Below are 24,793 nucleotides of genomic sequence, written 5' to 3'. Positions count from 1 at the left end.
AGATCAAATTAGATCCAACAGCTCACAGGCGCACTGACCGCACGCCTTCTGAAAACTGAAGGTGATTGGCGGCACGTCTTCCACGATTAAGGTAACGGCGGCCGCTCGACGTCCAGAGATAAGAGCCACTTCAGCACGTTTTCGGAATCCGAAAAGTCAGGAAAGTCAGAAAATCTCTTGATTCCCGCGAGTGCATTTAATGTGAGTAGTCAATCAAGTTTAAATTCCGGTCAAATCAGTCCATCACGCTTCATGAACTCCTCGCACTAAGGCAATGCTCTCAGCTCAAGGAGTGGGGGGCAATTGATGGAGGACGATTTGACCCGACCTATGAAACGGTGACACGTGGACACTGACTTAGCACGAGCGACAGCTCAGCATTGTAGCCTAGTGCGACCAAGTGACGGGCCCATAAAGCATCTCACTACATTATATCTCACAAAAAGAGGAGCTCGCCACAACGCGAGCTTCGGGTTCCCCGAGCTACCTTTGAAGGAATACTCCGAGGCAACTTTAGCTCATGAGCTAGGGGAACTAGCTCGCTCGAGCTCCCAAGCAAACAAGTCATCCCAATGACCAATTCTATTAAGGGTAATCCTGAAGTATTCCGAGCTCACTACAAAGTAGCTCGCGAATGAGCTGCGTGAGCACTCCTCAGGAAGCTTCTATCTGACAGGCCGTACCGATCAGATTGTGCCACGTCCCTTACTGACGGCGCAGTCCCTGTCCTTTCGACAGTCTGCGTCCACGTCTCTCAGCAAGCGGAGGCGTGCCTGCCACTTTGGAGACGTGTCACTCACCTGGGCGAGAAGTACATCACAACAGCCACCTGCGCAGCCCTGGCAGGTAACAGCTGTGGCAGGAGCCCAGTGGTGGTTATGCTTGATCTGACATAAACGCCCCAATAAAAGCCCTCAGGGCAGAAGAGAAACTTCTTCTTGAGACTTCCAATCTCTCGAGTATAGTGGTAATGTGCTATTTGCACTCTTAGCCTTCGTCTTCTCCTTGCTTCTCCTACAGAGTACTAACTTAAGCATCGGAGTATTCCCACCGGATAAGCCCCCGAGGATTCTTCTTCTTCTTCTTCTTCATCTCAGGTATCTTCCAGGAATCACGTGAATGCTAGTTAGGAGTGATCGGATCGCGCTACATCAAGTTTCTTACTTTATGTGTCAGCCCTCACTCAAATTATTTAATTGTTGTTTAGTTCATCTTTCCTCAGGGCATCTCTGAGCATGTTGATCCAAATTAAATGTGCCACTTTTATCCCATATCAATTAGCAAAGGTTTAAAGATGATGTCTTAGATTATCCCGTAAGCATCCTTTGCCAACCTTTTATTGCACTATTAGGGTCTCCTTTGCATTGGAATTATTGAGGAACTTACTCACGGATAAGAAAAATTTTAGTGGTTCTTATTTATTCATGTCCTCTAACTTACATGGTTCATTTTTCTATGTAGTGGTAATGGTATCTAAAGATAAATGCCTAACATCCACTGCTCAGCAACAATTAGCTATTTAGCATCTAAGAATCATCACTTCGACTTTTTTAGGTAGAGAAACTCCTTTAACTTTGATCAAATTTCTTAAATTAGAGCTTTAAGTGCACTATATCTGATTAGCATTTATGTTTATATTGTTTCTTTGACGTTATGGATGGCACTATCACTCCAATCGAATGAAAAACTCAACAAAGAGGAAGAGTATTTGTTTGCAGTGGGACCGGTGGGAAAGGAAACAGGAAGAGAGAACAAGAATGAGAGAGAGAGAGAGCAGGGTATCTATGCCATTAAGAAGACGGGAACTTCCGGATGGTATTGGTATGTAAGGATGGCAATTTTCATCGTTCCCGATCAGGCTTCCTGACCCAACGTGGTCGGGGTCGGGGTCGGGGATGAAGTTATCACTGAATCTTCAATCGGGTTCAGGGACGGGGATGGGGAATGAAATCCCTACCCCGCCCTGGCTCTGATTAATATATATACATATATATATAATGTTATATATTATTATATAATATTTATATTATTATATTATATATTATTCATTTATTTGATTAACAAATAACATTATAACAATTAACAATTTCAATTAATAATTAATTAAAAAACAAAAACTAAAAAACTTTCAAGAGTCGAGAGTCTCTTGAGTCTTGACTCTCTTTTATTCTAGACTACCACTTAAGTCTCTACAGAGGACAGAGAAAGACTCAAAGAAGAAAGAATAGACTATAGAGGTAAACCCTAATTCTTCCTTCGTCTATCGTCATCGATCGCCGTCGTCGTCGCCCGTCGGACGTCAATACTCAAAACCCTAGTTCTTCGGCTTCCTTCTTCGTCTATCTACACCACAGGCCCACAACTCGCAACTGCCCTCTCTCTCTCTCTCTTCTCTCTCTCTGCTTTCGATCTCTAATTTTTTGTGCTTTTGATTTCTTATTTTTTAAATCTCAAACATATTGCAGATACAGATCCAAGTCTACTTTAGATTTGAATCTACTTCAGTACATATCTAAATCTACTCACAAGTTTGAAGTCTCTCTCTCATTTAGATCTAAAGAGCAACTTTGCAAGTTTTGTTTCTGATGCCTAGGATTGTTGGTTGTGTATTATGGGGTTCTGCAAACAACCATATCAGGTTCAGTTGGTGGCTACTGGCTTTCGTGTAATCGGGGATTCGAGTCTCTGATGGGGAATTCATCCCTATCGAGGTCGGGGATGGAGGAGAGTTCCTTTCCCCCGATGGGGATCGGGGATGGAGGAGAGCTCCTTTCCCCGACGGGGATCGGGGACGGGGGTGGAGAATGTAATCCCCTCCCTGTTGCCATTCCTATTGGTATGGTATAGGTTTTTGGGAGAATTCCTGATTAGCACCTTGTACTTTAGGGGTTGTGCCAAGTCAGTCCCCAAACTTCAGAATGTGTCTCTGTAGTACCCTAAACTTTCAAATTGTGTCTAATTAGTTGACCGTCAGTCAACATTGTCACATGACATCAGGTGCGCATTAAATAATTCCAAAATGGCAAAATTACCCTTAATGGTATTTTTCTGACCATTTTACCCACTTCGTTTGAGTGTTAAAAGAAGGAAAGGAGAAGAAGGTTATGAAACCGAACACTGATCAATTATTGAAGCTCCTACTCCCCTGTTCAAGTTCTCTTGTTCAACTATCAACTATAACTGGACAATCAACTAGAACCAGATGAAGAATTATACTACTCAAGGCTTCCTCTATTGCAACGAAGCTTGTTAAAAAGTTTTTAGATGGAAATGGGTATGGGACCGTGGCGATAATGATGTTGACTTACGGTCAACTAATGGTAGGGATCTATTAGACACAATTTAATAGTTCAAGGTACTACAAAAACATGTTTTGAAGTTTAGGGATTAACTTGACACAACCCCCAGTGTATCGCGAGTACTGATAAGGAATTTTCCCTAGATTTTTTGTTGGATTTAGTGATGTTTGTGCAAAGAAGTTTAAGTTGGGCGATAGAGGATAAAGAAAAGCCGTGTATTATTGGAAATTGGGGTCACAAAAACTTGGAGAAGCTTTGAGGCGTGTCTAAAGACATTGTCTTTAGAACGTTATTTGCCCCCACTTAGTTTTATTGAGTTTATTGTTGAGTTACAAGCAAATCCATTTCCAATATACAACAAAGCCTTGGGCAAGAATCTGCAACCAACAAAGTTGAAGAGTTTCCGAAGAAACCTTCTGTGAGATAGTAGTATATCGAAATGAGAGGGATAAGAGTGATTTTCGAAAAGCTTATATGTTCATTTGTTTAAGTCACGCTCCTTAAATAAATTCTAAAAAGTCATGAAGCAGGGAAATGTACTGATTCATAAAAGGTTCATTAAACAGTCACAATTTCAAACATTGTGTCTGTTCAAAATTAGTTAACAATTAATGACTGTTAACTTTGATAATGCCTCTTGATCACACTCGATCATGACCAGCCTCGCACCAAAAAGTAAAGTTGTTCTTCGTAAACATCCACACACACGTGCGCATGTTCACGTATATTGTGCAATAGCAAGCCTCCATACTCTCCTCGTATATTTTTAAAGAGCATAAATAAACTTCTATAAAAACTCAAAACAAGTTTAATAATTTTCCAATGTAAAATAAGTTAAAAACTGATTTTTCACGTAATTAATTAATCAAACCCCGATTTAATCTCTCCAACATGTATGTTCGTGTGCAATTGTACTTGGATGGAGAGAGGCGCCATTTTGAACTTTTATATGGATGCGTATTGATTACATGTTCATGACTTAGATTCCTACAACATGGGTTGGTCCCTCCGTTGGTGACAATTGAGCTAGGAAAATACACTCAATAAATTGAACCAAGTGAAGAATATGATTAAAAATGGGTCTGATCCGATCCATGCCCTTTTGACCCCTTCAGCTAAATTCTAACTTCTAGCATGTTAAAAATAGTTTTTATTATAATAATATCACTATTATTTCCTCAAGACAAGCATAGAAATTGAAAATCTGATTTCGATAAAGGTAAGATCAAGGTCTCTTGTTATTTCAGCGAGGCAGAATTGTATTCAATGAAGAACTCTAGATATGAGGGAGACTTTGAATTTCATGATCATTCACCTTGGGACGAAGAAATAAGGGATGGGATATACAGTTTTATGGAGAATTTAGCATGAAACCTGACTAGAGAGAGACCAACCCATGTTGTGTAGCCCCGTGGAGTAAAAAGAAAAAAAAAATTGTAGTGTCAATTGAATGGCCCAAATTGGACTATGTACTTTTTTTTGCTAATAGATTAATAAAGTATGGAAATTGTCTAAAACTCACTATGAGTTTTCAACATTTTTTTTAAATTCCCCACAACTTTTCAAAACGTCTAAAACTCACCATGTCAATAAGTTTTTATTTTCCAAAACTCACCTTCTGTTAGTACACCATTAATGTTTCTTAACAGAGGTGTCCACATCAGCATAAATAACAATTTTTATGACCAAATCACCCTTGAATGGCGAGTTAGAGGAAAATGGTCTTTTTCATTTTTCAATTTTCTTTTTTTACATTTTAGTATTTTGTTGTAATTTCTAATGTTTTTTTATAATTTCTGTTTTTCTACATTTTTCTATTTTCTACAATCTATAAAATTTCCTGTTTTTTTTGTTATTTATTTGCAATTTCTGTGTTTTCTATATTTTTTGGTGCTTTTTCTACAATTTTTATTTTTTATTTTGTTTTTCAATTTTTGTAGTTTCTATAATTTGAAAATAATTTTTTATTTTGTGTGCAACTTCTATAATTTTTTTTTATATTTTTTGCAATTTCTGTGTTTTTATGTATTTTATATTTTAAAAATATTTTGTGAACTTTTTCCTTTTTTCATATCTAAATATTTAATATATTTTATATTTTATATTTTTCTATGAAGTTTAAAATAGTAATAATATTAACAACCATTACTCTCTTTAACGTCAAGTTAGTGACATAGTGAGTTTTAGACATTTTGAAAAGTTGTGGTGAGTTTAAGAGAAATGTTGAAAACTCATGGTGAGTTTTTGACAATTTCCCATAAAGTACTCTAAGAACAATATGGCCATAACCTTTTTTTTGTATGAAACAGGACACACCCATCCCCCCTCTTCCACAAATTTGGAAGAAGTCTCTCCCCTTTGATTGGTTTTCTTATAAATTACATGAAGTAAAAAATAGAAAATTAAAAAAGGAAATTAGGAAGGGGGTTTGGAGTAAGGAGAGGCATGTTGACATGGACAACCTTGCTTTATATATATAATATAGATTATTCAATAAATATCAACACCTAAACTATAATTTTCCATAATTTTGGTAAATTGGAAAATTTAATTACTAAAAATTATTGATTTTGGTAATTTAATTTCAGTTTTTTTAAAATTAATTATTGAAATCAATAATTACTAAAAAAGGAATAATTAATTGAAATATTAATAAATACAAATTTAATAATTAAAAATTAACAATTTTCATTGAAAATTTTATTTCAATAATTATAAATTTATTTTTTTACATTTTCAGTAATTTTGATATTATTAGTAATTTGTAACAATAATTAGTTATTGACTGATATTTTCCATAATAATTAAATGATATTATCAGCTAATAATTAAAAAAATTAGTAATTTTTAAGTGGAAATTTAATTTCAATAAATATTTTTTTAATTGTTAGTAATTTTTATATTTACTATATTTTTTGAGCAATAATTAGTGATTTTAGTAATTTAATTTAGTGAAAGTTAAATTATAAAACTTCCAATTATCCAAATAAATAATTGAAAATTTTTAGTAATTTCTATAATTATTGGATATTACATCTATAATTTCCATAATTTTTAGAATTATATTTATGAGTTTGGGGGATGACCCCCATGTAGGAATGGCAATGCGCAGTTTGGGGCTGGGATCATACTCCTAGTCCCTAACCCTAAATTTAAATCGATCCAAGTCTTTGACCCTTTTCCCTGTTGGGAAGAAATTTAACATGCATCCCCCGTCCCCGACGAAGATGGGCTCCCCATCTCCTCCAATTTTTAATAATAATCCCTAGAGGTGTAAATTGGGTCGTGCCACCCATGACTTGACTCGACTTTGGACTAGGCCATGTTGGGCCTGTGGTTTGAAGCCCACCGGCCAGCACGACATGACATGACACGACTGTGCATGTTGTGCCGCCTGAGAACTAGCCATTAGGGACCCCCCATGGCTAGTTTTAGCTTTTTGGGTTTTTTTTTTACAGAAACACCCCTAACAACTATAAACAATTATATATGGGGTATTTATGTATTTTGGTTATGGGGGGAGAAAAAATGACACAAATGCCCCCAACAACTATATAACAATTATTTTAGGGGGCATTTTGTGTAAATTGATAAATAACTTTATAATGACCAAAATACCCCTCTCAACAACTAAAAAATGACTAGTTTTTAGGGTATTTTGGGTAATTGATTTATTTTCAATTCCTATAAATAGCCATATCCTCCACCATTCTCATCACACCAATTCAACAATCATCTTATTCTTTTCTCTAGTTCTCATACTCTCTCAAGTTACAATCTCCCAATCTCTCATACACTCTCTGAACTCTGCTTGACTGATTCTCCAATTCTCAACATTATTGAAGTTTCAGCAAGAAGAAGACTTGCTCAATTAGCTCAAGTATCTCAAGTTAGCTAATTTGGGAGGCTTGGACTCTTGGATTTGAAAGGCTTCAACTGTTGAAATCAAGTTGGGATTTCGAACCGGCAATCCGGGTAAGTCCAATTAAATTAATTTTTATTTTTTTTTAGAATTTAAAAAAATGGTTGGCTCCTCCTGAAACCAATTCCCCAACATGTTCAATGCGACGATATTCAGTCATAGCATGATAGTGTTAGCATCGATATGGATGCTATTGATGATGGAACTTCCACCTCTAGTACTAGTACTAGGGGAAAGAAAAAGAGGGCCTCTAAGTTGATTACCCCGGCTTGGAAAATATTTAAAGTAGAGGAGATTGAGGGAAAGGGAAAAAGAGCTTTCGACTTCTAAATTTAACATAAGTTATATTTGTGTTACCGGTCATTTTATTGATGCAAATTGGCTTTTAAATAAAAGAATTTTAAGTTTTACTAGGCTTGATTGGCGACATACTAGCCCAGCTATTGCTGCAAGTATTTTAAATACTATACATGCTTATGAAATTGATAATAAATTATTTTTTATTAGTTTTAATAATGCTAGTATAATGATTTAGTAATAAATATTTTAAAATCTCAATTAAAACCATATTTAAATGGTAAATTATTTCATACTAGATGTGCATGTCACATCTTAGATTTATGTATTCAAGATGCTTTAAATATTATTTCTACTCATATTTCTAAAATTAGAAATTGTATTATATATATTGAAAGTTCTAGAGCAAGAAAACAAGAATTTAAATATTTATGTCAAAATTATGGTTTAAAATGTAAACATAGATGGATTTCTACCTGTGCTATGTTAGAAAGTTGTATTTCTCACAGACAAATTCTTAGTGATTTTTATAAAGAAAAATGCCTATTGATATTAAATTTAAGGAAGATTGGGAAATGACAATTTGTATAAGAGATTTTTTAAAACATTTTTATGATGCAACTAATGAATTGTCAGGTATTTATTGTCCAACTAGTTTTAATTTACCTTATCAATTAATAGTGATTAGTAATTGTTTTTTAAAATATAGAAATAATCCACAATTTAAAAATATTGAAATAATAGAAAATAAATTTAAAAAATATTGGGAGAACATTTCTCCTATTTATTGCTTAACTACAATATTAGATCCTAGGATTAGGAAAGATGGTTTAAATATTTTACTTGAAACATATTGTGAAAATATAAATATTGAAATTAGAAATTAAAAAGAAGAAATTGATAGTTTATTATTTGAAATGTATAGTTTATATAAATCTGGAGTAATAGGAATAATTCTACAAGTTGTACAAGTGCACCTTTCCACTTCTGAACTTGAGCCTAGTAGTAGAAGAGAAAAACTTTTTTATTTAACAAGTATAAGGTAGAAATCCACTACCTCAACAACAATTTCATTTATTGAACTTAATTTTTATTTACAAGCAATTTTTTGTACTTTAGTTGAGGGAACAAATAGTTTTGATATTTTAACCTGGTGGAGTGAACATTCAAAAAATTATCCAGTTCTTGACACCATTGCACGTGATCTACTTACCCCTTTGGTGTCTACAGTTCCACCGGAGTCTTGTTTTAATGCAGGTACTAGGGTGTTGGACGACAAGAAAAGTTGAATGAATGAAGAAAGTCTAGAGTTGTGCATATGTTTTAAAGATTGGTTGGATGCTGAAGACACATTGCAAGAAAAAGGAGGGCATGACACTACACCCAATATTTCACCTGAAAGTCATGAACAATAGGAGAAAATCAGAAAATGATGAAGTCAATATTTTTTGTATACTCAATAATTGTATAGTATTTTTTCAAATTATTGTAAAATTTGTTTTACTTTTATTTAATTTATTTTCTATTTTTTTAACAATGTAATTTTCTATTTTCAATTTGTAACTATATTATATTTTTTATATTTTATTAATTTATTCTATTTTCCAATTTTCATTTTTTATTTATCCAAGTATCCAACCATTTTATGCTTTGTAGTTATTATCATTCAAATTTAAATGAAATAAAATTTCTATTTTTCTTCCAATTTGTTATTCCATTATTATTTGGTTAAGTATTTTTTTCATTTATTTGTTAGATTTCTCATTTCTTATTTTTTCAAATAGTTCCCAAAGGAAAGTTAAATATTTTAGTTTTACTTAGCAAAGAAATAAAAAATGTCAGAAAACAAAAAACAAAAAAAAAGTAAAAAACCAGTTTGGCTTGGTTCAGCTCACGCCCAAGGCCCGACCTATGGCCTAGCCCAGCACAGCCTAGGCCCATGGCACGGCCCAGCACAAGCCCGCATGGGCTTGAGCCATGGCTAAGCCCCCAAATTATCCTAGGAGAGGGCAGCATGGCCCGTGAGCTATGCCAGCCCGGCACAACCCATTTTACACCTCTAGCTATTCCTACTCCTAGGTTGTGTGGCCCAGTAGAACAATAAGTTTTAAGCCCTATAAGTCATAACATCTTTTTTTCTGGTGCATAGCACAGGGCTATTAGTGCTTTATAGTCTTTGATTTCTTAGGTTTTTCTTGCATCGCATTTGAACGTTTTGTTTGTATTTTGTAAGTAGTATGATTTGGACGGCTATGTGAAATTTGGACAGCTTTTGCAAATAAAAAAAAACAATACAATTTGAATCACCTTCATTCTACCTTGCACGTGATTAATTACTTCACATTCCACCCTTTCCAAACATAAAATAAAACCTACAAGAGATGAGATTGCAACTCTCGACATCATTTTATTTCACTAGAAAAAACATCATTTTACTTCCAATTTTATTTCTCCCAAATATAAAATAGAGAGATGAGATTCTCGCCCTCACTCTCTCTCTCTGGCACACACACACACACATATATATATATATATATGTTTTCAGGCTACAATCCCCCATCATTTAGATACGTGGCATTTTCATTTTTTGAAAATTTAGACATGTGACATTTTTCGAGAAGTTGCTGTTAAAACCCACAATCCACTACTACCATTCAGGCAAGTGGCAATTTCATTTTTTGGAAAGTTAGACATGTAATATATTTTGAGAAATTCCTACTAAAGCCCACAACCCACTACTGGGCCTGTTGAGAGAGTTTATGGGTTGGGCACGTTCATGACAATTCACTAATTCACGGGAATGCTTTTGTTTTTACTCAAAATAAATCAATGGGCAATTACTAATTTGCCCACTCTCATGGTGCCGTGACCAATCCAGAAACTCTCTCAACAATCCACTACTACCATTCAAATATGTGGCATCCTATTAATTCAAGAAACAGGATTCAAAAGTAGAATCCATTAAAAGATTACTATAAACCCACATTTATTTTTAAATGATTTTTTAAAAGAAAATACTTTATTAATTACAAACTTGATTTAATTTTTAGGAATCAACCTAATTTAACTTTTAAAATTAAATAACTCAAAATAGGTTTATTAGATAAATAGTAAATACCAAATAAAGTGGGTTACTGTTTACCAATAAGATCTCATTTAATATCTTAAATCAAATAAAAAAATATAAATTAATATTGTCAATTACAAAAATTCAAGACCAATATTAATTTTTTTATTTAATTTTAGTTACCCCGTACTAAATACATGCTCTTTCTCTGGTGAAATAAATAAAAAAACTGGTTGAGCAGTAATCAATTGAAACTGATTCCAATTATTGGGCATTGAATCAGAAATGGGCCCATTTCTAATGTTTTTTCTGCATAAACAAACTGAAACACTTAAACCAATCAGAAATCCCTGGACGGCTGGACCCGGTTGACTCGATTCTCATCAGTTTTTTTTTTTTTCTTTTTTTAAGGTATGCTCCTTTTTAAGTCATTTTCGGACTCTGCAACGCCAGACACCTACGTGACCTACCTAGATTTCAAAGCATTCGATGATTTTTGACAGAGTTAATACTTTCAAGTTTTTCAACGTGATGGTAAGTTCAAAAAAGAAAAAAAAAACGTGATGGTAAGTTGTGGTCGTTCGAGTATGCAATCAATGGCAACTCGTTAACCCTCTATTCTTCCTGTAAGCTGTAATCCAAATGGGTTCATCGTATAACTGTTAATCGGATTCAAGTTTGGGCCATCTTCATGGCACCTCGTTAGTACGCAAGGAATAAATAAAGCCAGGGTAAACTTGGGAATCCGAGGGTAAATGTGGAAACTGATCGACTTACGTCATCTGTGACCGCAGCGTCAGCGCAAAGCAGGTTCAAGTTCAATGGTGGAATACAAGTACTAGCAGTGGCGTAGCGCTCGTTTCCTTCTGTTATCTAAGGCAATCGGTTATACACGGAAGCAGTAGTCATGGCTGAAGCCCACGAAGAGGAGCTTTTTGATGTTCTTACCAAAACGGGTGAAAAGACGGGCATTCGGAAACCCAGGCGAGTTTGTCTTATCATTCTCTATTCATCTAGTTAGAATTTCCATTTCTCTCTCTCTCTCTCTCTCTCTCTTTTTTTTTTTTTTTTTTTCTTTTTCTAGTTATTGCAAAACATCATTTGGATAGACATGTACGACGAAAATCTTGAGAGATGAAAATCTATGAGTTGATTGGCATAAGTTAATATTAGAACTGTTGTAATCAGTTTGTAGAATTGTAAAGAATTTGGTTTTGTTGCAATGCACTCTTAATGTCGACAAAAGGCGAGTTCTCAAGTCCATCAATATGGCCAGCAAACTTTGTTTTTCTTAATAATGTGAGGGACATTATTACGAGGTTCTTCAGAGCTATAGCGCCAGCGGAGAAATATGTAACACTGTTTTGGTGTGCAGAGGTATCCAACATGTCAATCTCTAAGCAGCTGTTAATGAGTACTGAATAAGATGAACAGTTGGAAAGTACAGCAAAGAAGACTAAACTGTTGGTCCCCTCGCCACTGAATTTGAAAAAAAAATGGCAATTCTTTATCTCTTAAACAGAGGATGATCCTAAATTCAAATAAAGCATCATTAAGATTAGTGAGGTCTTACTGTAGTGTCAAGTCAAGGATGAAAAGGATTCCAGTTAACATAATGAGATTCTAGATTTAGGCCACAAGTGTTTTTTTTTTTTTTTTTTTCTCTTTGTGGCGTGCATATCTAGATAGAGGTGAAAATCAAGAGAAGAGATTTTGAAGCTCATCCTGACTGATTACCTCAATCAGGGAAGTCTACATGGAATATCATTTTTGGGTTTCTTCATTTAACATCTAAGGACAACAATCTGAACAGAGGATCCTTCCCTTTTCTTTTTCTAACTAAGTTTGGATCAAGCTTAATATTTGTTTGGAGGGTTTTGACCTCTGATGTCTCAATTAGAGGTAATTGTTCTGGAATGGAGGCTTATCTTAGATCATGAAGGGAAAGTTATTGCTGCTTTGCTTTTGGTGCAAAATGGAAGAAAATCTTTATTTTGGTATAGGAGTTAAGCACAGTGAAGTATGGAGTGCAGTTGGCCCACCTAAAGGCATCAGGAGGCTACTTATCATCTCAAATAGTCAAGCAACTACTAATTTTTTTTCTATATTTCATAGAAAAATCAAATAGAGATCAAAATAAGCTTCAAAAGTTTATCAGTAGGAAATATCACAATTTTGTGGTAGGTGAATAGAACTACTGATTTTATGCCTCTTTTTGTTGATCCAATAGAGATATTTAATCAATCAAGAAGGGAAAAAAAAAAGGAAAAGAGAGTTTTATTTTTTAATGAATTATCTAGGCTTCTTATTGGTTTTGTTATAGGATAATAGCAGATGTAAATATTTAGGGCTATAAACAGTATCCATTTGTTTGAGTTTGAATCTTCAACCAGATCTGTTAAGCCAATCTGAATTTGATCTATTTATAATTGGATCAAATATGGGTCTGCCCCAATTCAAACCATGGTTCTAAATCGATACAGTCCAATATGCTGGATGGGGCATATTGGACTTTACCCTGAGGTTCTTTACATTTTTATTATTATTATTTTTTTCAAACCTGTTCAGGGGGATTGGTATAAGGCCTGTCTACTCCCTGAAAGAGGTCAAACCCTGAAACACCTAATATTTTGCGCATTGGTGATCCACTGGTACGATATATATCGGATGATACAGGCCGAAATTTTGATCCTTGATCCAAACAGATCCTATTCAAATCCACCATTATTACGATGTATATGCATATATCTATATAAATTTGATAATAATTTATTAGCAAAGTTGGTTTGTGGGGAGAATGGTATGATTTAGGAATTGTTGTGGATGGAAGTGTTCCTTTTAGATGGCTGGGATTTGATTAGGGTTGATCATGGGCAGGGTGGCCTTGGCCTGATTCTGGGCCCATGTCTTTTATGTATAAAATGCTGGCATTTGCATAATATTTTATATTTATGGTGTATAATATGCACACAAAATTTGTTTTGTATATTATATAATATAATATTGTATAAAATATACTGTAAGTGTCAGCTGAACCTTAGGTGGAAAGGAAAGATAAAAGATGGTGGAAAGAATCTAGAAATGCTCTATTCTCAGTCAAATCCTTCTATAAGTCCTTGTCAAGGTCAAGTGGAGAAAATTCAGGTTGGAAAGGCATCTGGAGAAACCCTGTTCCCCCAAGGGTGGAAGCTTTTGCTTGGATAGTAGCATAGGATAGCATATTGACATCAAATCATCTTCAAGATGGTGGCTTTCACTTAGCTAGCAGATGCTATCTTTATGATAATGCTGAGGAGAATGTTTTTCATTTGCTTGTTGAGTGCCTCTTCTCCATTCTCCAAGTTCATTTGGGGCTTTTTCTTCAGATCTTCAAGGTTGGTGGGTGGTCTCCCAATTCTGTGGAGGAAATCTTCTCCAAATGGCCTAAGATATCTGGAAATGTCAAGGCAAAGATCTCTTGGAGCTGCATTCCTTTCGTAGTTTGCTAGAAACTTTGGAAAGAAAGAAATAGAAGAATAGTTGTTGAGAAGTCTCACTTAAAGGAACATATAACACTTTTATGTGGCAAATGAATTATGGACTGGATCCTCATTCTCCCAAAGTTTTTAAGGAATCACAAAGGAAGATCTTGGTTCTGAATTTTGGAACACTGTGCAGCTGGCCTAATCGTTTTTTTTCTTTTTTTTTGTATGGACTATGTTTTTTCCTCCTTTTTCTTCTCAGTGTATCTTTCCCTTGTTTTGTTCCCTTTGTAGCTTTGCTCTCTAGTGATATCTCATCACTGTCAAATGTACTTTTTTTTTTCTATTAATAAATTTTCTTTTTTATTTACTACCAAAAAATATATTGTAAGTGTCAGATTATAATATTTTTATATAAAATATACAATATAAGATAAAATAATATATGTGCATATATATATAAATTAAATATAAAATACATATAATTAAATATATCTCATCAGGCCTTTTCTTCAAAAAGTTTGAAGACAAACAAAAAATCTATTTATGTTCTGGTCAAGGATATCTTGTTGCAGGCTGTGTAAATGCACATTTGTTGCTTAGATAATTATTTCAATTTGAATATATGTTTTTTTTTTTTTTTTTTGAGAAGCAATCCTGGCTATAGCATCCTTGTGACTGGTATATTATGATATTTAGTTTTTGTAAATTATCAATTACTACTTGTGCAGGGGAGATGTTCATAGAGATGGGGATTATCATCGAGCGGTTCATGTGTGGATTTTTTCTGAGAGTACTCAAGAGCTGCTTCTGCAGTGCCGTGCTGACTGCAAGGATTCTTGGCCTGGATTGTGGGATATCTCCAGTGCTGGTCATATATCTGCTGGTGATTCATCCCTTATAACAGCCAGGTAGCTAATTTTATCAACAAGATGTGACAGGTGTAATATTTGCTTAATGAGGCACTGAATTTTAGGAAGTTTTCACTCACTTCTTTTTGTTGATGATGTAGACCTGCTGATAAGAAACAAAATGGTTTCTATCTTTTGCGCCTTTCTATCCCAAAATATTCACCGACTAATTGCCTAAAAATTTATTGTTTTGTTCACCTTTTTATTTATTGGTCACTTCTAACATGCTAGTGTTTTTTTTTTTGCTTATTCTAAATTTTGTATATCAATATAGCTAGATAGGCTTTCAAATATTGTGCCTTGATTGGGTATGCCCTCTATTTAAATGGCACTTGGGACTTGCCTTCTTGTAGGATTTAATAATTATAAATACTAATCATAACTAGTGAGTTTCTTCTAGTTTCTACTAAGTTGTTTCGATTGAATGATGTTTTGTTTTAATCCTAATGAAATTTGATATCCTTGTAACAGAAACAGTATCTAAATTACCTGTATATCATATGATACATTTAACTATTTTTACTTGATTCCAGGAGGGAGCTTCATGAGGAGCTAGGTTTAGCTTTGCCAATGGATGCATTTGAATTTATTTTCGTCTTTCTTCAAGAATGGTTGGTAGATGCCCTCATCTGCAGTCACATTTCCAACTTTCCATATTCCTTTTCATGCAATATTGGTATTGCCATATTATTAGACTCAAGTAAAATACAATATATGATGCATTAGCAATTTATGACAAGGGTAATGCATTGGTGGAAAATGGTTGACTCCTTTTACTCTTTCTCCTTTGATGTTTTTTGGAGAAGTTGGTCGGCTGTGGCATCATTTTTTGATCAATAACTTCATACTACATCAAACCAGAGAATAGAATACAAATAGGGAGAGATAAAATCTCTTAACTCTCCCCATATTTAATGGTGAAGTTACAATTGAGCCGAAAATAACTGATTTCTTCCCGCCTCTTGTTTTACCAATCTAGTTACTCTACTAAGGAGAGGGCCTTTGTTTCTTGGACTCCTCTGGAAGGTATTGTGACGCTGAATTTTAATTGTAGTCAGGGGAACCTGGGCCTGTTTGCTATAGGAGGGGTTTTGGGGGATAAGGACAGCAACCTTTTGGCCTTATTTTTGGGCCCAGTGGGAATAGGAGATTCCAATAGGGCTGAACTGCTAGCTGCACTACAAGGGATTCAGCTAATGGCCTGGTTGATGGCTTAGCTAAACAGGGGTCAACCAGGGCTGAGTTGTTTTGAGCAGCACTGTAATTATGGAGTCTAGCACTTCCTTGTTGGGGTGCTTATTACTGTTTATACTTGTAAATTAATGAATGGAGTTACCATTTCAAATCCAAAAAAAGTGACTTGTGTAAAGTGAGCAATCTTATCATTATACTTAAGTTGTAACTCTCATATAAATAAGAGACAAAGTGGGGTTGTTCTTTGTAATTATGGGGTGCTGAATTTTGACTGGGATATAAGACAGGTTTCTTCTTCTTATGGAGTAAGTGTTTGGAATTAGATTGCGATTCACAAAGTTTCAGTCGGAATTTGCTAGCTGTTCTAAGGATGTTGTGGGGGATGGTAGCAGAGTAAGATTTTTGGAGGATGAATGACGTGGAAATGGAAGGTTGTGTGAGGTTTATCCCAGGCTTTACAAATTAAGTTCGAAGAACATTGCTGTAAGCCAGCGTTTTGATGTAAGAGGAGATCAAGTTGTATGGTGTCCAGTTTTTGGACATCCATTATTGGATAGAGAATTGGATGACTGTGCAGAGTTATCCAGCTGGAAGAAGTGAGGGTGGTTTTTGGTAAACCTGATGCCAGGTGGTGGAATGAATGTAAAGCTGGAAAGCTTTCTGTTAAATGTATTTACAATGATTTGATGAGAGATTAAATGGAGAATAACAGATTTTCCAGAGTTTTAGGAAACCAAATTCCTCCTTGAATTGAGGCTTTTGCATAGCTTCTTTATTTGGATAATGTTTTCACATTTGATTACTTGAAGTGAAGGGGATTTCAAATTCCAAAGACATGTCATGTGCAGTCATTTAAAAGGCGCACTTAGGCACACAGGCGAGGCACATTTTAGGGTATGCACCTTGCCTAGGTCCCAGGTGGAGTATTTTCAAAAGGCGTTCATCTGGTGCACCTGGTGGAGTATTTTCAAAAGGCACTCCCTATAAAACCTTTCTTTTTTTATAGGGATTAAGAATTTAAGACCCTAATAGGGACTTGTTTGGGCTTGCCTCGGGGGGCTTGGTACAAAGGCAGTTTGTAGAATCAACAATGCATAATGTTTAATATCATATTAGCTATTTGAAGTAATGCAATTGGGAAAGAATAAAGAGATTAAGAGTTTACATGCTTGAATATGTTTTATATGTTACACTTGATTTTATTTTTAAATTTTCATTTTAAATATGTTTTACATGTTATGTTTATGTATTTTAATTTGAGATAATAGGTTTTTTAAAGCATTTATTTTAAAATTTAAGTTTACATTTTTAATTAATAATTTGTTTAATATTTTAATAAGTTGAATTTTTTATTTTGTTTTTTTTTGAATTTTTTGGCATTTGTTTTTGATTTTTTTAGATTTTTTTTTAATTTTCATTTTTTAGATTTTTTTTTGCGTTTTTGCCCATTGCTCTTTTTTGGTGCCTTTCACTTTTAAAACACTGGTCATGTATGAGGAGGAGGTTCATGCCATTTATTTATTTAATTTCAGGTTGTGGAGTTTGTTTGGTGATTCTTTTCTTTATTATTTAAGGTGTTGTTGGTGTGTCCATTTCAACCTAAGGAGATCTTTACTAAATGGCCAAAATTGGCACGAAACATGAAGGCTAAAATATTTTGGAGAACCATTCCTTTTGTGCTATGCTGGGTTGAAGACAAGGCAAGGGTTGAAGTCAAGTTAGTTGCTGATATTGGGTCTTCAATTGTTGAATGGGCCCTTTCTTGTTCTGATTTTAACAATATGAACAGATGTGATTTTGGGGAGAAGTTGTGGGAGACTTTATAGTGGGTAGCTCTTTGTTCTTGTTTTCTGGTGTTTGGGATCTTTTAATGTACTGCTTTGTGGTGAAATCTCTTCACCTGTTTGTATCCGTATTCTTTTTTAATGAAATTACTTTTTACTGTCAATGTTGAGGACTAAAAATATATGATGTAAAAAAATAAAATAATATAAATAAATAAAGCTTGAGGGGGGGGGGGCAGATTTGACAGCTGGCCCACTCCACATAAATTCAAATTTTAAATTCTGGTTATGGGGGGGAGTTAAGCAACCACCCCACGTATGAAGAGTGGGGAGGTTGCTTTAACCTCCCTACCCCATAACTGTCTCCCTCTATATAAGGGGGAGAGGAGAAGAAAATTGAGTCGGCAGATAGAAAAAAAAGGAGAGAAAGAGAAGAAAAAGGAGAGAAGAGAGAGGAAGAGAGGAAATAGGGGAGAGAACTTACAGTTCTACTGATTGAAGTGATACAGATATAGATCTTATTTTTTTTTCCCTTCAAATTTTATCTATTATTAATCCTTATCTTATCTTCTCTCTCTCTCTCTCTCTCTAGAGTTCTGTTAGAACTCAAAATCCTATTTCAATTTATATATCTGGCGGATCTCATCCACCACAAAGATAACAAAAATAATACTGGGGAGCCTTTGATATGTCGGTGGATTCTATCCACCCCAAAGAATTTCAGTAGGCTAACCCAGTGCTGTCAAAACACATAAAAAAAAGGGACAAGTGTGCTGGTTTACCACCTGTAACAGCACTTTGCCACCTGTTGCAACACTGTTGCAGACCTGAAATGGGGGGGACAGATGTACTGGTTTGCTATTTGTTGCAGCCAATATTGCCACTTGTAAATGGCAAGCCTCTGGGTCCCACTGTCGGTGGATCTTATTTAAACTTATACATCTTAACAGTGAATCCCGTTAATCGGTAAGAAGTAGGACCCACTAGATTTGATGGTGTGCATGACCCAATGGTGTATGGGTCCTATGACTTGTCTACCAATTGTGGGGTCCACTCATAGGTATAACCCGCTAAGAGTCCAAGCTGATGGGACTGCTTATTACCTGTTATTGGGTTTAACCCTTACAAAGTAGCTCTTTCACATAAAATCAAAATCAAAGGGTATTTCCTTCAAGGAATATAATCAAGGGGTTTTAGCAGACATAGTGCATACTTATACACCCTAAATAGGGAAACCCTAATTCTACTCAAGTTCTTTTTTTTTTTTATGAATCATGATCAAAACAATCAAGGAAGAAAAAGAGTGGGACATGCACTCATTTATGCTTTCATTCATTCAAACATTCTCGTTTCTCTTTTCTCCTTCCTCCTTTCTCTCTCTGTCTGTCTCTCTCTCTCTCTCTCTCTCACACACACACACACACACGCACGCACATACACAGACACACACTGCACACTACTTCCTAGTTGGTATAAAGCAAAAACAGACCTAGACAGAAACTCCTGAAAGTTCTCCATATTTATGAGATTTAACAGGCTTTCTAGAGTAGGGGTGACAAGCTCTTCAGGTCCTGAAGTCCAAATTTCAAAATTTGACTTTTGACCAAAGTTTGATCAGCTTCTTGTTTTTGTTTTGGTGAACAACCAAGGTGCATTTAGAACAAGAAGATATAACATTGAGGGGACACATAAGGTAAAAAAACACATCCAGAATATATCCAGCAAGTTTGATGTGCTTGCTGGATTTTCTGAATGAGAATAACTCACATTGAAAGTTGAAACCACATTCCCCATTCTTCAATTGAGTTGAAAATTTAGAGACCTTAAGAACTACTTGATCTTCTTTCTGACGTAATAGTTCTCAATTATATGGTTATACTCTATCTGAAGTTGATCAAACATTGGTTGGTTAGCATGCTTTTTCTGATAATCTTTTTATTGATTGTGCTCCTGGGTTTGGTGGAGCCTGTATCTTTCATTTTCCTTATCTTCTCCCCCTCTTGATTTGTACATTTCTATTATACTTTCTTCTGATTTCTTAATCAGTTATCTTTGTCTTATATTTGTCTTACATGTTGAATGCAGTGTTATAAATGATGGGAAATTTGTTAACAATGAATTCAATGATGTATATCTAGTGACAACTCTATCTCCAATTCCCATGGAGGCCTTCACTCTTCAGGTACAATTGTAAACTTGAACTTCTAAACAAGAATTTTATGAAGTTCTGGAAAGGAAGTATTCTTTTTTCTGTTGGTCCCAGCTATATTGAGTCTTGGGAGGGGTGGACTGGATACAGACCTAACGTTGGGCATTTCTTTTTCTTTTTTCTTTTTTATTTTTTGCACAAAGTGGCTGCTCTCAGACTTGTACCTGTGTCTTATGGTTGTTAGCCTGTGGCCTTACCAACAGTGCTGCGAACAAATGGTGCCTTGATATAAGCTGACCTTTGGGGTGGGAATTGACACACCATCTTGATCAACTGATCTGATTCAGGTTTTCTTTTTCTCTTTGATAGGAAAACTTATGATTAGGGGGCCAAATGGTGGTCTTTTCTATCTGGGATCTTGGGAGAGATAGATTGGATACATACCTAACTTTTGGCTTTTTTCTTTTTCCTTTTTCTCCCCTCTTCACAAGTCTTAGATTCGGACCTGTATTCTCACTCGTCAGCCTGAGATTTTTCCATTACACCAAGCAATGACCCCTTAATAGGAAACCAAACTTGTGGTTAAGATGATTTCTATTACAGTTTTCTAGACTGCTTATAGGAACATTTCAATAAGGTCTACAGTTGGAGACCTTTTGTAAATCTCTTAGGATCCATTCGGTATTTTTTTTTTGATCAATAACTGGAATTCATTAGATTAAAAGAATTCAGTTACAGCGCTCCAAAGAGAGATAAACAGGATTAACTCTCTCCGGGAAGATAACAAAAAGGAAAAATTTACAGAATAGCCCAAAACATTTGATCCCTTCCCACCCCCTGCTTTGCCAAAGCATCAGCAAATGCATTTTCTGTTCTCTTGACCCACTGAAACTTGATTTCCAGTCCTCTAGTTAGCCACTTAATCTCCCTCCTCTCATTAGCATATTTCCAAAGTCCACTACCTTCTTGTAACCAACTTAAGACCAGCTTTGAGTCCCCTTCAACGACTAACTTTTGTATTTTCAGTTCCTTAGACTTCCTTATACCCTCCAGTACTACATAGACCTCAGCTTTGAGAGAGTCTCCAAACCCAATGAAACCTGAATACAAAGCAAGCACCTTCCCATCCTCATCTCTGAAAACCCCTCCTACACCTGATGGACCTGGATTTCCTTCACTACTTCCATTGAAGTTTAGCTTTATAAGTCCAGTTCCTGGTGGTGACCACACGGGACAAGCTAAAGAGTGAGCAGGAGCAGAATTGCCACCTCCAGCCATATTCAGCAACATAGCCGTAGAAATATCAACAAACAGGTCCAAAGATTTCAACCAATGTACCACCCTCACTGTTACTATTTCAATAAGGCGTTCCTTACTTCTTTCAATTTCAGAGAAAATTCTGGTGTTCCTTTCCTCCCAAAGAGTCCAACAAACAACAGCCCTCACACATCTCCACATTATCCTTCCCCTTTTGTTTGGCCAACCAAAGAATGAGGGGCTAAACAAACTTTGAATGTTTGGCGGTGGGGTCCACCTGCAACCAAAAGAGGAAAGAAACCATTCCCAAAGATTAGTAGCAAAGGGGAAAGAAACTAATAAGTGGTAGGAGCTTTCACCATTAGCCTTGCAAAGAATGCACCAATTCGGAGACAAGCACCCAAAAGGCCTTTTTCTTTGGAGTATGTCACATGTATTACATCTTCCGAGGAAGGCTTCCCAACAAAGGGCTCCAATCCTTGGAGGAATCGGCTCACCCCAAACATCCTTAACTGGAAAGTTTTGTGCAAATGGACTGGATGAAGGTAGTAGGGACTTGAAGAAAGAAGCACAAGAGAAGGTTCCAGAGGGAGTTAGGGTCCACACTCTCTTATCCCTCTCAAAGGGATCCAACACCACCCGGTCTAAGATCTGAACCAGACTCATGGCATTTTCAATCTCTACATCCCTTAAGCCTCTTCTAAGCCCCAGATCCCAATCAAACCCAAAATTAGACTGAGAAGGAACTAGAAAACTCAAACCATTGATTTTTATTGTTCTTTAACCTTTTTGGTTGAGACTGTAAATTCTGGATTGCATATATGATGCTTATGGACAAGTAAGACCTGATTTGGGATTGGACTAGTTTTGTTAGGTTAAAAACTCAAACCTAAGACCCATGTTTTCGATGCTTCAGGAGTATTTTCTGTTAGTTTGTTTTGTTTTTTCAAAATCAGCAACTCTGATTTTTTTTCTGTGATTGTATATGTCTTTCAATGGCTTTGAAAAATACAGCAACTCTGATTTTTTTTTCTGTGATTGTGTATGTCTTTCAATGGCTTTGAAAAATACTGAGATACTCTTTATTAAATCTGATGGGACAAAGTACACAACTTGGAAATTATTTTTTTTGTTGTTTGGTAACTGTTATTCTTTTATCAAATAATGAACCCCCCAAAAAAATGAACTATTACTCCCTGTTTAGCAAAAGCAACAGCTAAACTATTTACAGATCTCTTAACCTAATGAAGGGTAGACCACTAGACTCTAATTTGCATTGCCAAGTCCCTTGGTTGTTGTTAAGCAATCAGCTTACTTTTATTCCACTACAATATTTTTCAGGTTGTGATTTGGACACTCTTGAACTTGGAGATTACATTTTAAGTTTTTGCTAAATGTAAAGGTCTATAGAGCTGTCAGTGGATCTGAGGCTAAGCTGGTCAATATATATACTAAATCTCTTCAACAATGGAAGATAAATAATGCAGGAATTTATCCTAGATCTTTTGTTTTATTGATATGAATATTGGAATGCCTATGAGAGGTTTCCAGACAGCTCCTGTGATGTCAGAATACTTTTGGAAAATTTCTACTAGAAGTTTCTTGTACAGAAATTCCAATTTCAGTACAATATCTTCTCCTACAAGTAAGGGGGAAGATGATACAGGAATGTTATGCAGGATTCTGGTAGGATATTGCCTATCGCAGGTGCCCCTTCGAGGGAGGCACAACCTCCTGACCATATATAGCTGACCTAGGGCTTTTTTTTAGAAGCAGACTCTCCCTTCTCTCTTCCCCTCTCTTCCTCACGTTCTCTCTCTTTCCTGTCGCCTTCTCCAGACCTTCGGAGACTCGACCATTCACCAACGAGAGTCCATGTTATCAACAGTAGGAACTCCTGGAGCTAAGGCATGGAGCTAAGGCATTGGTGTGGATTAGAGCTTACTGCAGTTGGGCTGGGCCCTATCAGTTCCCCCTCTCCTCAGGCTGATCATTGTCCTCAAGTTCAACCTGAGGGAAAATTTGGCTCCCAAGTAGCATCTTCAGGAGGCAACCCTGCCCATGCCACTAGGGCCACTTTGACGATCTTCTTGTCATTCTTTATCCAGTGGTAGTCCAGGATCTACCGTGGAGTGAGTTGTAATTTTCCCTCTTTTGTAAAAGGTGGCAAAACAGGGGTTGTTGAGTGTGTAGGACTCAGTTTCTTCTTGACTAGAGAAATGTGAAACACCGGGTGTAACTTTGAACCCTCTGGCAATTGCAGACGATAAGCAACAACTCTAATCTTTTCAATAACGAGGAAAGGCTCATTAGAAGTGGGGGGACAAATTGTGCTATATTCGCCTTGCAATGGTGGACTGACAGTAGGGCTGTAATTTCAAATACACTTGTTCTCTAACTTGATATAATGATATTCAATTGCCTTGTGGTGTTTGTCATATTGCCTCTTGATAGCTGTTGAGCCCATAACAAATGGGTCTTTAGGGACTTCAATAGTTTATCGCGATCACCCAACAGTGGCCATTTCTGAAAGCCCCTTCTCATATGGGAAAATAGAGGATCTCTTCCGTAGAAAGTGGTAAGTTGTATTATGCTAGAGTTTCACCCATAGAAGCATAGTTTTCAAGGCACCAAGGCGAACCTAGGCGACAAGGGAGCGCTTAGTCGCCTGGTCACCTAGGCGTCGCTTAATGTCTAAAAGAAAAATAAAATAAAAATGGGATGAACCCCAATTTTTGCCGTTGAAATAGAAATACAGAAGGGTAGAGCCCCTATCTTTCTTCCAGAAAAAGAAATAGACCCCTATTTTTTGTTCCAGAAGAAGAAGAAGAGAGGAGGAGGAGGAGGAAAGAAGAAGGGGCGGAGCCCCTGTTTTTGTTCCAAAAAAAGAAAAAGAAGGGGCGGAACCCCTGGTTTTTGTTCCAGCAGCAGCAGAAGAAGAAGAAGAAGAAGAAGAAGAAGAAGAAGGGGTGGAGGAGGAGGAGGAGGAAAGAAGAAGGGGTAGAGCCCTTGTTTTTTGTTCCAAAACAAGAAAAAGAAGAAGGGGCAGAGCCTTTGTTTTTTGTTCTAGAACAAGAAAATAAGAAGGGGCGGAGCCCCTGTTTTTTGTTCCAGAAGAAGAAGAAGAACGAAAAGCATACCTTCTGTGATCGATTTGCCTTTCTTCTTCAAAGACATACAGCTTGGAACTTGATGAGGATATCTCTTGAACTCATATTCGAATATCATATCTATATCTCTCAGAACTCACCTTCGTATATTTTATCTATCATAAACCTTAAAAAGATAAGAAATTAATAAAAAATTTATTATAATGTGAAAGAAATAAAAATAATGATTCGGTGCATCATGTCTATATTTATATTATAGACTTAAAATATAAAAAATATTAAATATGAAAAAATTACAACATTTTATAGATACATCATATGGCGTTTGGGCGAGGCGAGACC

General features: G+C 35.9%; 1 protein-coding gene across 3 annotated transcripts in view; it reads left to right on the top strand.

Moving 5' to 3' along the window:
• Window positions 1-11,041: 11,041 nt before the first annotated feature.
• Window positions 11,042-24,793, top strand: part of NUDT3 (nudix hydrolase homolog 3) — a 115,093-nt gene continuing 101,341 nt past the window's right edge. The window contains exons 1-5 of one of the 3 annotated variants that reach the window (XM_010270171.3): window positions 11,042-11,119; window positions 11,380-11,569; window positions 14,778-14,957; window positions 15,491-15,568; window positions 20,021-20,117. In XM_010270171.3, the coding sequence (XP_010268473.1) occupies window positions 11,493-11,569; window positions 14,778-14,957; window positions 15,491-15,568; window positions 20,021-20,117 (432 nt within the window). In that variant the 5' untranslated portion in view covers window positions 11,042-11,119; window positions 11,380-11,492. Of the gene's footprint in view, window positions 11,120-11,172; window positions 11,570-11,778; window positions 11,963-14,777; window positions 14,958-15,490; window positions 15,569-20,020; window positions 20,118-24,793 lie in introns of those variants that run through there. The other 2 variants (XM_088892751.1, XM_088892752.1) reach the window with 2 other exon arrangements.

Source organism: Nelumbo nucifera, chromosome 8, assembly GCF_055504915.1.
Source record: "Nelumbo nucifera cultivar China Antique chromosome 8, China Antique-T2T, whole genome shotgun sequence".
NCBI classification, from domain to species: Eukaryota; Viridiplantae; Streptophyta; class Magnoliopsida; order Proteales; family Nelumbonaceae; genus Nelumbo; species Nelumbo nucifera.
The sequence above is the reverse complement of the archived record's forward strand: the minus strand, read 5'-3'. Positions and strand labels throughout refer to the sequence as shown.